Source organism: Centroberyx gerrardi, chromosome 5 (assembly GCF_048128805.1).
Source record: "Centroberyx gerrardi isolate f3 chromosome 5, fCenGer3.hap1.cur.20231027, whole genome shotgun sequence".
NCBI lineage: Eukaryota > Metazoa > Chordata > Actinopteri > Beryciformes > Berycidae > Centroberyx > Centroberyx gerrardi.
Window position 1 is genome coordinate 21,890,511 of NC_136001.1, and position 14,784 is coordinate 21,905,294.

The following is a 14,784-nucleotide window of genomic DNA, read 5'->3' on the forward strand; positions in this document are numbered from 1 at the left end:
TGTTATATATGTTTTGTTATTAGCATGTTGTTGATTATATTACAATGTTCTGCAACACATACCCTGATCTATGAAACACCAGGGGGAAAACAATACAAATAAGCATTCATTATTTCATTGTTATTTATATAGGGGAACATACTGAGAGCTATTTTTTTTATTTTTAAGTGTAGTCAGCCCAGTGTAAATGGTAAAGAGTATAGTAAAATAGAATAGTACATCAATGTGTAAATGAATAAAATACATAATAAAAGAGCTGTCTGTGAAGTGCATGTTTGGTTTTTTTTTATTCCTGAGTTGGACTGAGAGTTCAGAAGAATACCACAGACTGGTCATTGATTCTTAGCATTTTATTAGGAGTGTACTTAATCAACTTCTTTATTTGGAAACACCAGCCAGATCACATTGATATAATGCATGCAGAAAAGTGTTAATCACATTTCTTCAAACGCCTTTTTAGACCAATACCTTTTTTTAGGTAAATTAAAGTAAAATAAAGTAAGGTATTTGTGAACTCCATTTGTCAATGTAACGTTCAGAGGTCTTTTCTATTCCAATTTAAAGTCTAAATCCCTGCAGTAATGTAGTTGGCTTCCTCCTCTGCACATTGTAAGTACAGGACTCCAGGAAACTAGGTTCTTCTCACACCTACATCAGGAGAAAGGTGCGTAGGAGACGACTTGGAAGCCTACAGAACATGCAAAGAGACCATTTTGCCTGACGAAGGCCTCAGAACTGAAACGTTGGACTTTTTCAAAAGAATTCAATAAAATGTTTTAAATTGCAAGTAAACATCCTGAGTTGACGCACGTGTCCAAAGCACCTTACAGTAGCATTAGTGTATATATGTTTTTAGCATGGATGGCCCTACCCCTACTTGCAGCCCTTGCAGGAAACCCGTCTCAAAATGCAGAGGTGGATAAAAACAGACTTCCACAACAGTAGAAAACACAAACCCATAGACAGAACAGTAGTTGTACAGATGCGATCACAGCATTTGTAATGAGAGTTGGAAGACATGATTAGTGTATTAGAAGAGAAAATATAAGCATTCCCTGGAGCTGTCATGAGTGCTGTTTTCAAATTCTGCTAACCACCTAACAAGTTCTCTCTGAAGTTGAATATCTGAAGCTGATTAGGTCATGTGTTGCTCAGCAGTGACAGGACACCCAGATCTGCCAACTTGGCTTTGGCGACCTCTTCCCAGCCCTTATTGGCTGATGGGTTCCTAGGGGAGGGATGCATGATCCCCTCGACTCGCACGTTAACACCTGCTGCAGAGAGAGCTCGCCGTGCCCGCTGCTCCGCCACCCTTCCAACCCCGATCACCATGGAGACGCCCAGCGCCTCCACCATCTGGCACAGTGCAACGTCACAAAGGGCCAGGAGGGCCTCGCGCTCCCCTGCAGGCAGCTCAGGGGGCGTCAGATTCTTGCCACTAGCGCTTATGAATATGAGCGGGCACAAGTTGTGGACAAAGCAGTGGCGGAAGAACTGGGCCGGCTCCCCACACAGCTTTCTGAAGAAGCCCCAGAAACGTGCGCCGCTCACTTCACGCTGAGCGCAGGCGAGCCCTGTGATACGTCGCTTTGGATGCTCGTCAGGAGGATGACCAACCTCCCCTGTGATCTTGAGCCAATCACGAACTGAGCTGACTTCACCGAAGGGGACCTGAGGAAAGAGAAGTTAATTCAAGCTTGCTTCTTCACACATCGCAAACATCATTTATCTTACTATTACTGTAGTAAAGCAACATTTTACCAATCCAAACTACTCATAATTTGTAGTCTGTTAAAACTGACCAAAACACCATACATTTTTTCCTCATTTCAAATGCATATTGCTTTTACATTTACCCAAGTAACTGCCACTCCCAGTAGGCTCTTATGTTTTTATGATGAAATATTAAAGTTGTCTCATGCTTTTCAAGTTAAGTTTAGGTTAGGCTGGGCTAGTTCAAAACAAGGCCATGTTGTTGTTTGGGTTAACTTCCGGATTGTCTTCACCCATGTTTACAAACAGTAACGTTAAAGGAGTAATCCATGCGTTACTACGAAGTTATCCATGTCCCTGCCCAGTGCCTGAAAGACTTAGCCCTAACCTCACAAAATAGCATAGTTCAGCTACCGTACATCTGGCTAAATGGTCTGCTCACCCCTGTCTGTGCCATGCCGAAAGGTCCAGGATTCATCCCTAAAAAGAGAGTACTTTGTCCACCATGACAGTATGTCTCCACGTAACAGCGATGCGTCTCCCAGGCGTACTCCAGCGGGTTGTAAATGTACCGGACAGGCTCGGCGAACTTCAGCTGACGAAGGTGGGCATTAAGCTCCAACTCAACCTGCAGGAATTTAGAGGAGGTCGTGATGTTGCCCTCCGATACCGATTTTGTTCCGTGTTCATCTGATTTACACAAAGGCAATCCCTCCTCCTCCTCCCTGTCTCCACTGGCGAATTCACCCGTTTCATTAGCAGACGTACCATCTAACATATTTGGTTGTTTATGTTTTAGATGACAGGTTTCATCAAACAAAAACGCAGACCTACGTTCGCCAACCTCTCCAAAATGACTTTCGATTATAATAGGTAAGTTTTGCTACGCTTGAGATTTTACCAACATGACTATCTACTATCTTCTTCTTCTTCTACGCCTTCGTGAGAATTCGTCTCCTGCGCGCATCCAAAACGACTGCTGCCCTCTACAGGAAATTAATGTGTATAACACTATGACAGCAGCTATAACCTGGTTAACAGTAGCCTACACTGCTTTGAATAATAAGATGTCATATGTCAGTAATGAAGCTGCTGAATATAGCCAACTTTAGGCTATTATCTATTGTGGCACATTAATGTCTACTTTTATCCAGTAGCAGAATGATGCATTCTGGACAGTGTAGTCATTTCAATAGGCAACATAGGCTACTGTATTTAAGTAGACAACATATTTAAGTAGGCAACATATTCCTCACTGTGTATGAATTCATCACTATATCATCACTCTCTATGCTATGCCACCTAATGAAGTGACCTAGAAGGAGCAGGGATAATAATATTGGTCCATGTGGCTGCCTCAATCTATCAATGAGGATACCATGATGTACAGTATCATGTACAGCGGTGGGGTCAGCAGCACCAACGCCTGCCTGCATCAGCATTCATCAAGATATTGTTTACAATTACAAGCTTGGGCGGTTTGAGTGCACTAGTTTTGTTTGGTCTAGTTTAGTTTCTGTTATAGAAATACACAGAGAAGGAACAGTACGATTACAACACCATTCTCCCATAGAGACTTTACGATTCTGCTATGTTGCTAATGTACTAATGACTTTCTGAGAAAATAAAAGACAGCGAGACTTACCTGATCACAGAGGCCATCGCCTACAAGAGCAACACAGAAAAACAGAGATGAGACAGAAATGACAATGTACACAACTATAAGAAATGGACTCAACTGTCAATGGGAATTTAAATGGGGAATAGGTAACTAATGCAACCTACTCTTCAGTCAAACTCTCAAAGAAGTGGACTATTATGGGAAGAAAGCCAGCCATATTAAACTCAGGAAGCTCCTGTAGGATAAACTGGGATGCTGCCTTCTTCTCCTCCTGACAAGGTTGTAGAAGTCCTTCCTGTCCTCCTGATCAAACCCCATGACCCAGGCTCCCTTTCTCTTTCCAGCCTCCTTCTCCATCTGGTCTGGATGTAGAGGGCCTGGATCACCATCTGCATTCTACTGGAGAAGCATCTACAGCATTACAGTCAACTAGTATGGCAATAAAAGACAAGACTACTACTAGTAAACCAACAGGACGTCATAGTTTCCAGATATTTTTATTTACCACTACATCCTTAACTAAGAATAAAATGAAATCTAAACCTCCAGGCAAAATGACCACCGCTATTAAAATGACTAAGGCTAGACAGCACAGTACAGCACAATCTGTCCTTTCCAGAATCCTCTACCCATGTTTCCTTTCTCTGTACCAACCCACTCACCTCCCACCTGGTGGTTTCCATTTTTTCTAGCACCCCAGCAATTTTCGTGCCAATGCCATGTCATCGGTTGCCATGCAGGCAGCGGTAACTGTCACTTATTGGACCTATATATAGTATTGGTGCCATATGATTCATTGCCTGCTTCCTTTGAGGTTAATTGCAGCCATGACTACAATGTGGGACAGAGCCATTGTCGAGTTAATGTCGTCCCTGAAAGAAGGAAGGGAGTCAGAAGAGACTGCAAGAGAGCTGAGTAGATCAAGATGAAAATTCATGAAAGGCAAATGTGATAAACAAACGACAAGGAACAAAGCATAAGTGGGAAGGGAAGGCAGGGCATACGGCTACAGAAGATATGACCAGAGAGAGATACACTCTCTTCCTTTTAAACTATCATACTCTTTTATAGATAAACACACAGGCCGTGCAGGTAGTCCTGGGTTACAGCTAACTCACTCGTTATGCTACCAGTCTCTTTATGCCTGTGAGTATTATGAAGTTATTCATTCTTATCATTTTACAGTCTGTCAGTGACAGCCAGGCCCCACCTCTCCCTTAACATTTGCCTTAGATATACGCAGCTCAGTGCCTATATATTTATCCTATAATTGTAAAAACTGATAAAGGTTACACTGCCAATTAAAATGCCACGGCATCTGCTTTCTTTTCTACACAATTATCTCTTTGCATGACTAATTTTGCTTCCTTCCCATCCCACCATTATGAAATATAAATTAAAATTATATATTACAGCATTACAAGAATGACTGACTTTATGACTACAGACAAAAATGGATCATTTCAAATCATCAGGGGAGTGGAGGTACAATGTGTATCAACTAAGATGCATCCAGGTCCTGAAGCCTCTGTTCCTTTGCTCCCACTATATAGTGTTGTGGTGTTACAGGTGTCTTTCACGGTAGGAACAACTATAGCGTCCCTTGGGGATCGGTCCTGATAACGATGCAGTATTACCTGGGTAACTGTATAAGCATTAAAGCTAGCATACTTCAGAGGGCTTTAGTGTCAGGTTTGGTGATAAAGTCATGGGTCGATTTCAATGGCATTTTGGAGGAGGAAATTAATTGATGGACAAAGGTAAATTGATGGACAGATAAGATAAATACCAAAGGACTCTCTAATACTAAGGCACTTGCCTTTAATATAACCTACGAAAAAGAGCCTAACTAGGGAAGAGACAAGCCTGAGACACAAATAGAAGTGTACATAGTACAAATCTGCACGTAATCAATTATGTAAATCTGCATAATCGATGTTGCTGCAGTGTATCAAGATAGTGATCCATGACGGTATCCATGGAGCCATTGTAGCAAGATAGTGATCCGTCACCCACTAGAGGTCATCCAGCCAGGATCAGTAGTGATCAGGGCTCGGGCATTTCATGCCGCATGCTAAAAACTGGGTGGTGGAAACTCACAATTCATGGTCTTTTCTAGATCCTAGTTGATGAAATACGATGACAAAAGGTACAAGAATCAACTACTTGCACAGCATATTGCATGGCCTTCACACTACAGTATATTGACAGCCTGTCAGTATACTGTAGTTTGAAGGCCATTTGACAGTTGACAGGCACATTGACCTGACAGATTTTGTTAGCTATCTTGACACCTTTGAGGATGGAGTAGGTTTTCACTAGTAACACTGCCTGTTCTGTCGTGCCCAAGGAAAAGATACAATGTGTCATACTTACCAGGTGGACAAATCATAGGTTACAGGGACTTCAAAAGCATTGTTTAGATACAAAATATGAATATACCAAATTATTGCAGTATGGTCACTCATCTTAACTGGGTTTCTCATAATCAGAGTATGAGCCTACCCTGGTTCTGAGAGTTATGATGTTTAAATGTATTAATGTAAGTTAATTAAGTTACAAAAAGCAGGTTTCAGAGTAGTTTAATTATAAACTTCATTAAAACTAGGAAATCCAACTGGGCAGCCAAAAATCTATACAAACAAATGACCTTAGCACTGAAACTTATACACCTGGGAGTACTGACACAGGCATTCTTAAATCAGTTATACTATTCTGTACATTTTTTTTCATATCATACTAAACTGCTTGAGGTGAAAAACAAATTTCCAAAAATTCAAATTTAGCGGTCAAGTCAACACACTGAATGAGAATAAAAAAGTCCTTTACAAATTATTTTATTTCAGCATAATAGTAAGAAGCCTCTCCTCTCCATTCATACAGTTGAAACTAATTGGATCACAAGGGTACATATTAGTTAGCCCATTTTACAATAATCATTGTAACATTTTTTTAGGAAGTTATTCTTATGCACTCATTTTGCCTACACAAAATAATCAATATCAAGATCCTATCTTAACTGAGGACCATAACTCGGCATGCAAGACTAATAAAGAAAACAACTAATCTGTGATAGCTACTGTTATGCTGTTGTTCATCTAATACCATTATCAATATAATTCACTACAAATACCAGGGACTTTGTATAATAAAGAAAACATTTTCTTGTGGTACTACTGCCTCTAATGTCAAAATTACTGAACATACTGGGCTCTCAACTGTACTGATCCAAATTGTTCTGTCCACCTTCTCTGTCAAGTTGAGGAGAAATAGGCTCTGTCTAAAACCTAAAATCTAGTACAGTCTGAAGGAAAAATATCCATATCTCTTTTTTTGTCTTTTTTTCATTTCACTCCAGTGTTTACAATTGTAGCAGAATAAAAAAGGTCCTTGAAACAATCATCAAAATGTGATGAGAGAGAAATTCTCAGACAAATCAATCCTTTGATCGGTCTGACAAATTAAATCTCAATCGTATTAACAAATGATCCGAGACTCAAGGATTCTATTGCATTTTAACAAGGAGATTGATAACAATACTTAAACAAAATGAAAAAAGGGATTTAACAGGTGAAGTCAACTCTATATTGCCCTTTAGCCGTTCTGGTATGTGATGGTGCCAGCGGTGTCCCTTCCACAGATCTGGAATGGGATTTCCAGAGCATAAATTAAGACTGCATTTCTCAAACCTGGCCCTTCACTGCCACGGGGTTTTACTTCATTCAATCAAGTCACTTTAGACTGAATCCCAGCATGAGATCTCTGTGCACACTTTAACTGTCAGTTAACTCCGCCTCGATATCGGTGAACCATTTAAAGAACATTTCACATCAGAACTCCACCTACAGGAACACGTCACTTAACTGAGGAATTCATAAGTTACCCTCAAAGCCGCTGAATCACTGAGAACATGAACCTCTCTCTGTCCAATCTACAAACCAGAGATAATGATCTACTCTGGGATTTCCTCTCAACGTACGATCTCGGGCTGCTTCATAAATTAATGATTTTGTTGACTGGTGTTGGTCTGGAGTCTCCATATAGCACACGCACTCATAGTGCTATAAACGAGATTGTGGTCCTCAGAAATCACCCTTTCACCTCGCACCCCTACCCCCAACCCATTTTGTAAATCTGTACATTTGTGTGACATCACAGATTGGGGGAGATTAACAGCATCTGAAAAGTTGAGATGTGTGTGATATGCACAAGAAACTGTATTACTAAATCATCAATATATGGCTAAAGAATCTTTGACACCCCAACCTAGATGAGGCCTAGTCCAGGACTAAAAAGTATTTCTATGGAAAGTTCATCAGCCCATCTGTGCCTGTGTTTTGGCCTCTGCCATTTTAGATTGCGTTATATGTGGTTTACTAGCTCAGCCTAGCAGACTAGACTTCCCATCCAGCTGCAGCTTTGACATTTCTGGGTCAAAGAGTCTGGTTAGGACCCGGGAATTACTAGCTCACCAGTCACAGAAGGATCAAGTTTGAGAAATTCTTGAATAGGCAGCAAAGTGGCCCTGATCGCCCGGCTCTATGCTGTCTGACCATGAAAGACTTTCACACAGTATGATCAAAGTTCATCATAGGTAAAAGAAATCGTTCATTACAATATCATTTAGCACTACAATGATTATTTGTGTATCTGCACTTATTTAAGGCTAAGCCCAATAACATAACAGACATCCATTATACACACCAACCACGTAATATCTGGATGAAAAGGCAATTGTTAGTGTGTAGCAGAGTCAAGCAAGTGTTGACTCTGCTATGGCCTGCAGCTGGCCGAAGAACTGCAGTGGGAAACAAGTTAGCACTATTGACTTCGCACAAGGACCGTCAAACTCCCGGGGGCTCCTGAACGATTATATAATGTGTTACACTGTAATCAGTAACGACGACCCAAAATATTCATTATCATCAAAAGACAACCTCTCTCAACAGGAGAACATGTTTAGTCTGTTTTAGCGCCACAGAAGCCATCAACATTCTATTAGCGTGACAGCTTTAGGAAAAACATACCTCGATGATAAAAGGCTGTGTCTCGTCTTAGTAAATATATCTGATCCACAATAATAAACAATTAGTTAAGAAAAAGGCAAATGAACAAAGAAACAAAAATAAGCACACTAAGGCCACAAGATTTTGTATACCCCCGCTAATCTCACAACGTGAGAGTCTGTACAAACAACATAATGGGACTTGCTGAAGCGGCCAACCTGCGCTATTTTAAACCAAGATCTATGGACAAACAGAGTTGGGAGAGATAACCATCAGCTATAGTACTGTAGATCTCTGTATATATACGGTTTAAAGTACAATAGCATAGCTCTCGGTAAGAGTGTGGGGGCAGGACTTGCTAAGGTCCGGTTCACATGCAGCGCCTTTTGCGCGCGCAAATCCAATCTGCCTGTCCAAGCACACTTGATAAAAGGATGCAAGCAGCGCACCTTGCGTTTTCCAAGCGTTTTAGGGCGCTGCATGTGAGTCGGCCCTAAGGCTGTCATCCTGTGCCATTTCCTGAGTCTTTAGCACATCACACAAGACACAGAACATGAGATACACGGCCGATATTCCTGTGACCTAACGTTAACCCTTCACATCTGACACAGAACTATACCTTTTGGAAGTCGTGTTTTACAGTTATGTAGCAGTTTTTCTTCTTTTAACAAACAAATATACTTTTTTTTCCTCAGGTTTCCTCTGTTCTGCGTTACAGTGGCAAGGGACAGTATTTGAATTCATTTCCAATTTTCAGGGGGGGGGGTTTTTCCGTCCCATTTTGTACCAAAAAAAAATTTTATCATCACATGAGTCCCATAGTGAAAGAATGATATTCAAAGTTTTTCAATTATTTACATAAAGAAATCATTAAAACTGTAGTTTCCATGTTGATGGAGTCAGGGAAACCCTTTCGTTCAAATCATATTTAGACCAGATATTGCTTCCAAGTTACTGGTGAAGAGTAGTTTGACTCAGTGACCAGGCCATGAGCAAAAACTCAAAAGGCAAACCATCAGCTTGTTGCCTCCATGTTAAACACCATACCTCAGCACTGACAAGCCAGATCTGGTCTATATTAGATTTTAACAAACTGGTTTACTTGACTTATCTGCAGAGATAGTCCAGTTTTATTGATTTTGACTCAAGTGACAATCCTTTTTTTATTCAAAATGGGCTAAATAAGCAAAAAATTAGCAGGAGGTTCAAATACTTTTCCCTGCCACTATTAGCAATCACACATAAATCCCATTTTGTTGCTAAGGAGTCAGGATGAACAATACCCATTGCCCTTCCCCCAAGTACCACCAAAAGCAGATATATTTGAATAACAATAAAAACTTTTTTGCAAAAATCAAATAGATTAAGTACAAAACAGGACCACTGTTTATCACAGAAAAGTCTCGGTCTTTTAAAAAAAAAAAAAAAAAAAAAAAAAAGGGAAAAAAAAGGAAATACAGTAAAAAGACAACAAAACAAAAACACAAATTGTCCCTCTGTCATTAGTAATCCCAAGACTGGAGCTGCAAGATCAGTCTGTGCTAGAGTGTGGCGCCACTCAGCACAGAGCTGAGAAGAAGAAACCCTGTGGCTTGTCCCGTCTCTGGCGATGTTGTGGATGTACGTATGGTGGAATGTCAGACAGCCAGCCGACCTGGAGGGGGGTGCAGGGGGCTCCAGGTTGGGGGTGCAGGCGGGGGTTCCTGGGGGTACGGGCGTGGTTCGCAGCACGGCTGGTTCTCCACTTTGGCTACACCGCGACCCTGGCACAACCGCCGATGCCGCAACAGCCGGTCTGTCCGTGAAAAGTTCTTTTGAGACACACAAATCGGAGACGGTTAACAATTCAAGCCAATCATTCGTGAGGGGAACAAGTGACAGCTGACCACTCTTACACGCTCCACCGACTGGGGTAAATCCACAGCAGAAAGTGGAACTGAGCCGAGCAAACTGCTCATGTCAGCAATGACTATCCCGAGGTTTGGATGTTAGATCAGGGATAAATGATCTTGACATTTTAGCAGTTCAAACTTTGGTGAAAAAATGGGTAGACCCATTGATGACAGAGGCACATCTGTCCTTCAAGTCTGAACATAGTCTAAATAAAAAAACAACAAAAAACAGATCTATTTTAGATAATTATTTTCTTTTCAATATTTTTTTTTTCTTTTACTAGTAAAGAGCTTGGTAGCTGTAGAGCTTCGTGTTTTTTCTGGGCTACATTTGTATTTAATGAATGACTTCAATGAGAAATTTAAAGACTAAGGTCTAAAGAGGACATTTGAAGAACCATTAATGGCTAACTGGGAGTTAACTGGATGGAACATGAGGCTCGTTCATGAGCGTACAATTTCACGGTAACTGGAAATCAAGGATGACTTACGGCAGCAGGCTTATGTTTTTTATACAGGTTTCCTCAATTGTACTTACAGTATGCAAGTTTTATACAAGAGGTCTGGGTGACCATATGTTGCATTTTGATGGTCCAGTGGACAACCACAAAAATGTAGTGATTTTGTCACTGTCCATTGTCCACTTGTTTACAGTGATTTTGTCCTTGTCCACATCTGATTTGTGGGGCACTCTGGCAGAGGCAGAGGTGGAGGTAGAGGTGAGGTGAGGTGTGTGCGTGTGATAGGGTTGGGCAATACTATTTTTTCCATATATGTATATATTTTTATCACCTTTATTTATCCAGGAAAAGTTGACAAAGCACACTTGCTCTTTTCCAGCAACGCTGCTTCACATTCATACATTTATATGCCACAATTGCTCTCTCATTTTAGAGGCTTTGGAAGCGTTTCATTTCATAGTTAAGATATGTTTAGACATGTTCCTCATAGCCACAGTAAAAAAGGTACTGTCTCTTTAAGCCATGGTGCCGTGCAGCCATGTCATATGATTGTTGATCATGGTTTTGACTCTCTACTCATGTTCCTTCTTTTCAAAACGTGAGTGCACAGGAATTCAAATATAACTACATCCAAGACTGGCAATCCACCAACTGCATTCCAGAAACAGAGTTAGCTGGATGAGGATTAGCAAGATAATATGAACCAGCTAACATCATATTAGCCTAGATGAATTAAGTGACGTACGAGGAATGGGGCCCAGGTTTTTGGCTAAAAAGACAAGCATATTGACTGTTGGTTTAAACTGCGTAGAACTGGGTCAGTACATTCCCCGCTGAACTGAAGTAGCACCTGTTGCACAAGTATTTTGTGCAACTCTGGACATCAATGGAAGACGCTCTGCCTTTGATTGTATTTCCATCCTTTGCTAAAATGTTATTCATGTAAGGCTTATATGCAACTTAATCCAAATTAGCAGCCGCTCCGATATCATCCGACTTAAATGTGAAAAACTGCCAAACAGCTGCAGTAGCCATGTTAATTTCCTTAAATGTCTGCATTTTCATATTTTTGACATTAAAAATATATATATAAAAATATATATATTTTTTAGTAATTGCTGCTGTATCAAAGAATTTGTGGTGGAAAGTAAATAACAATAGACCATTTTGAATTGAAGACACATCATGAAAATTTTGTGCAGTGTAATGCCATTTGTAGAAAAAAAGAATACTGTAAAATATTACTTAATCCAAAAAATATTGTAATATATTTTGGTCACATTGATTAGCCCTAGTACAAATTAATTTGTTAGGAAACATTTATTTGCTTTATTAGAGCACTTGGGATGTTCCTTTGAGCAAGTGCCTTGCTCAAAGGAACATCGAGGGGATCTGTTGAGAAAGAGCAGAGTGCTTCTCATGTTCCCAACCCATTTTTCCCCTGGACTGTCCAGTGATTCGAACCAGCAAAATTCTGGTCACAAGCCCACTTCTCTAACCTCTGGGCGTCTGCCGCCCCAATAATCTAATTTGTACAGCAAGTGGATGTGCATGATGAAGGGTATGAAGATGTACATGCTACTAGGGTGAGTCGTGTACACTTTGCTTTGTGTACACTCCGCTTCGTTTACGTTCTTACATACCTGCTGGCACCGTTCACACTGGTAAGGCTTCTCCCCGCTATGGACACGCTTGTGTCTCTCAAGGTGGTAGCGCTGGATAAACCTCATATCACACATGTCACAAGCAAATGGCTTCTCTCCTAAAAGAGCACACAAATACACAGTCAATTAATCAATTTCAGGGTCCCACCGAGATAAACTGCGTGCAATTTTCACTTACTACTTTTCGTTTGCCGATTACATTTCCAACACCTACAAAAAAAACATGGAAAAACTTGCCCTATCGGTAAGTTTTTTAATTTTCCAACTGTAGTTTCAGCATCTGAGGATTGATATTTTAAAATGCCTCGTCATCAACTCATTATGTGTAGATCAGAGTGGAATTTCAAATTTTAATGTGCCAGATCTACGCAATATGGTGCCCCCAAAAACTGGGCAAAGTATTTTGAGGCTGGTTCAACATCCCATCAAATGACTTGACAATCCAAACTCGAGTTTGTTGTGGTCCTGTAATGTTGCAAGCGCCAGAGCCTCTCTCAGTGATATGGGTACGGTAAATGGACGCATACCCGTATGAGTGAGGCTGTGTCTCTCCAGGTGGTTACGCTGAATAAACCTCATGTCACACATGGAACAAGCATACGGCTTCACCCCTATGCACACAGAGCAATATATTAGCCCTATCTCCCAAAAGTAGAAAATATACAACTTAAAAAGGTCAAGCTAGCACTAGGACTAATATAGTGGCAGAGATACATTCTATCCTAATTCTAAGTATGCAACTTGCACTCCCTTTTTGAAAAATAAGGTTGAAACTCTTCAGACATGCAAGTGAGTCTGTCGTTTAAAATGTTAATACATTGGAGTCAGATTTTCTTAATAGAGACAATGAAATATAACAATGCAGAACTAAATGTGCCTGATTTGAATGCAAAAACATCAAGAGCTACCAAATGAGCTGTGTGACAAACATTTAATCATTGTATTTTGTGTCTGAATACATTTCATTATTATCCTCACTTGTCATTTCAAAAATAGGCCTGACTATATCCGCGCCTTCTCCCTTAAATGCCCCCTTAAAAGCACACCAAGAAGGTCTACAGTTTGAAATTGGACCCATCACTGGATATCAATAGGGGCATTTACACCACTGTTTTGGATGAATGCTTTTCTGACACGATGATGCCTTTAAACTTTTAAACTCTACTTTTGGGTCGATTACAGTCACAGTAATTAGATGTTTTTCAAAGCACTGTAAATGAAAGATGCTATGATTTGTTCATTAATATCTGATTGAAATTGCAATGATGCAATCGAATCCTATCACAAATTTGAAAGGTAGGAGTGGTCATAGTAGAATTTGGTGGTTTTTGGGAGTTCTGTGTTGATTTGCCAAGATATTTTAGAAATCCTCTCAGATTGACTGGTAAGTGACACATTAATGGCAGCAGTAAGGAGAAGCTCACAGGGACTCTAGAACATTGCACTGATTATCATTTTCACAACTTCTTTCACAATTAAATATTTAGTGAAAATTCCACACAGATTACCTTTAAGGTGAAATACTGAAACCTGCACCTCTGAATAAAATTGTATTCATGAATTGCCCTCCAGCATTATTGGCACACGCAGTGAAAATTAAAAGGCTGTAAAGGATAAAAAAGCAAGTACATAAGGCTCAACAATGAATTGTGTCCAACCCAGTAGATCCAGTACAAATCAAAAACTCTCACACATTTCCAGCAGCAAAGTACTGAAACTAATAAACAGAAAGCCACTGCAGATTGGTCTTCAGGGCGCCCACCAGCACAGCTCAGCTGTTTAGGGCTGAAGTCGCAAAATCATGATCTGATGTATCCTTAAATTGTATTGAGAATATTGTATCGTATATCAATCTGAATCGTGGGCCGAGTAAGGGCCCGATCACACAGGACACATTTTTAGCAGCAGAGGGTGTGTGTTCCTAGTTGTTCTCAATGTGAGTGTAGTGATTTGCTCGCTACTTTTGCGTTGCTGGGCGCCCTGCGTTTTTCCACTCTAGGCACCTTGCGTTTTTGGAAAAGTGCCTTGAACGACTCAAGTTTTTTCTCTACTGTCCAATTGGATCAAAAAAGAGGCGGGACTTGGATGGACATGGAGGATAACCCGAAGTTAAACGACATCACAAATTGGAATGTTAATGTTTTATCATGAATTTTCATTGTTTGTAAGTGTAGAATGTAGCCAAATCATGTCAACCTTACTACAGTTAGCACAATAAACACCAGTTGTTTGAGTGACTGACAGCTGATCCTGTGGTTACCTAGCAACAACACCACAAAAAACACAGCAGGCTGCTCCGCTTTGTAGACTTCATCAAACAAGACTAAGGGCTGGTTTCGCAGACAGGGATTAAGCCTAGTCCTAGACTAAATTCAAAATTCAATGGAGACTGAAAAAGTCCTTAGTCTAGGACTAGGCTTAAAGTGC

The 14,784-nt window shown here is 40.5% G+C and overlaps 2 protein-coding genes across 19 annotated transcripts in view; both read right to left on the bottom strand.

Annotated features, from left to right (window-relative positions):
• Window positions 1-291: 291 nt before the first annotated feature.
• LOC139927357 (single-strand selective monofunctional uracil DNA glycosylase) lies at window positions 292-2,613 on the bottom strand. The gene is made up of 2 exons (XM_071919470.2): window positions 2,156-2,613; window positions 292-1,671 (listed from the first exon to the last, which is right to left on the bottom strand). Exons 1-2 carry the CDS (start codon window positions 2,489-2,491, stop codon window positions 1,141-1,143), a joined length of 867 nt encoding a protein of 288 aa, XP_071775571.2. The 5' UTR covers window positions 2,492-2,613; the 3' UTR covers window positions 292-1,140.
• Window positions 2,614-6,149: 3,536 nt separating this feature from the next.
• znf740a (zinc finger protein 740a) overlaps window positions 6,150-14,784 on the bottom strand; it is a 28,904-nt gene continuing 20,269 nt past the window's right edge. For 16 of the 18 annotated variants that reach the window (XM_071919399.2, XM_071919410.2, XM_071919400.2 and 13 more), the window contains 3 exons: window positions 12,885-12,968; window positions 12,337-12,455; window positions 6,150-10,151 (listed from right to left, as the gene is read on the bottom strand). In XM_071919399.2, coding sequence (XP_071775500.1) covers window positions 9,978-10,151; window positions 12,337-12,455; window positions 12,885-12,968 — 377 coding nt within the window. In that variant the 3' untranslated portion in view covers window positions 6,150-9,977. The remainder of the gene's footprint in view (window positions 10,152-12,336; window positions 12,456-12,884; window positions 12,969-14,784) is intronic. The other 2 variants (XM_071919409.2, XM_071919405.2) reach the window with 1 other exon arrangement.

What these genes read in the sequence shown, in the direction of transcription:
- LOC139927357 (XM_071919470.2), bottom strand. Translation starts at nt 2,491, where the DNA reads ATGTTAGATGGTACGTCTGCTAATGAAACGGGTGAATTCGCCAGTGGA. An exon ending in TCGGCATGGCACAGACAGGG is followed by an intron (nt 1,672 to 2,155) that starts GTGAGCAGACCA and finishes CTCTTTCCTCAG; the next exon opens with GTCCCCTTCGGTGAAGTCAG.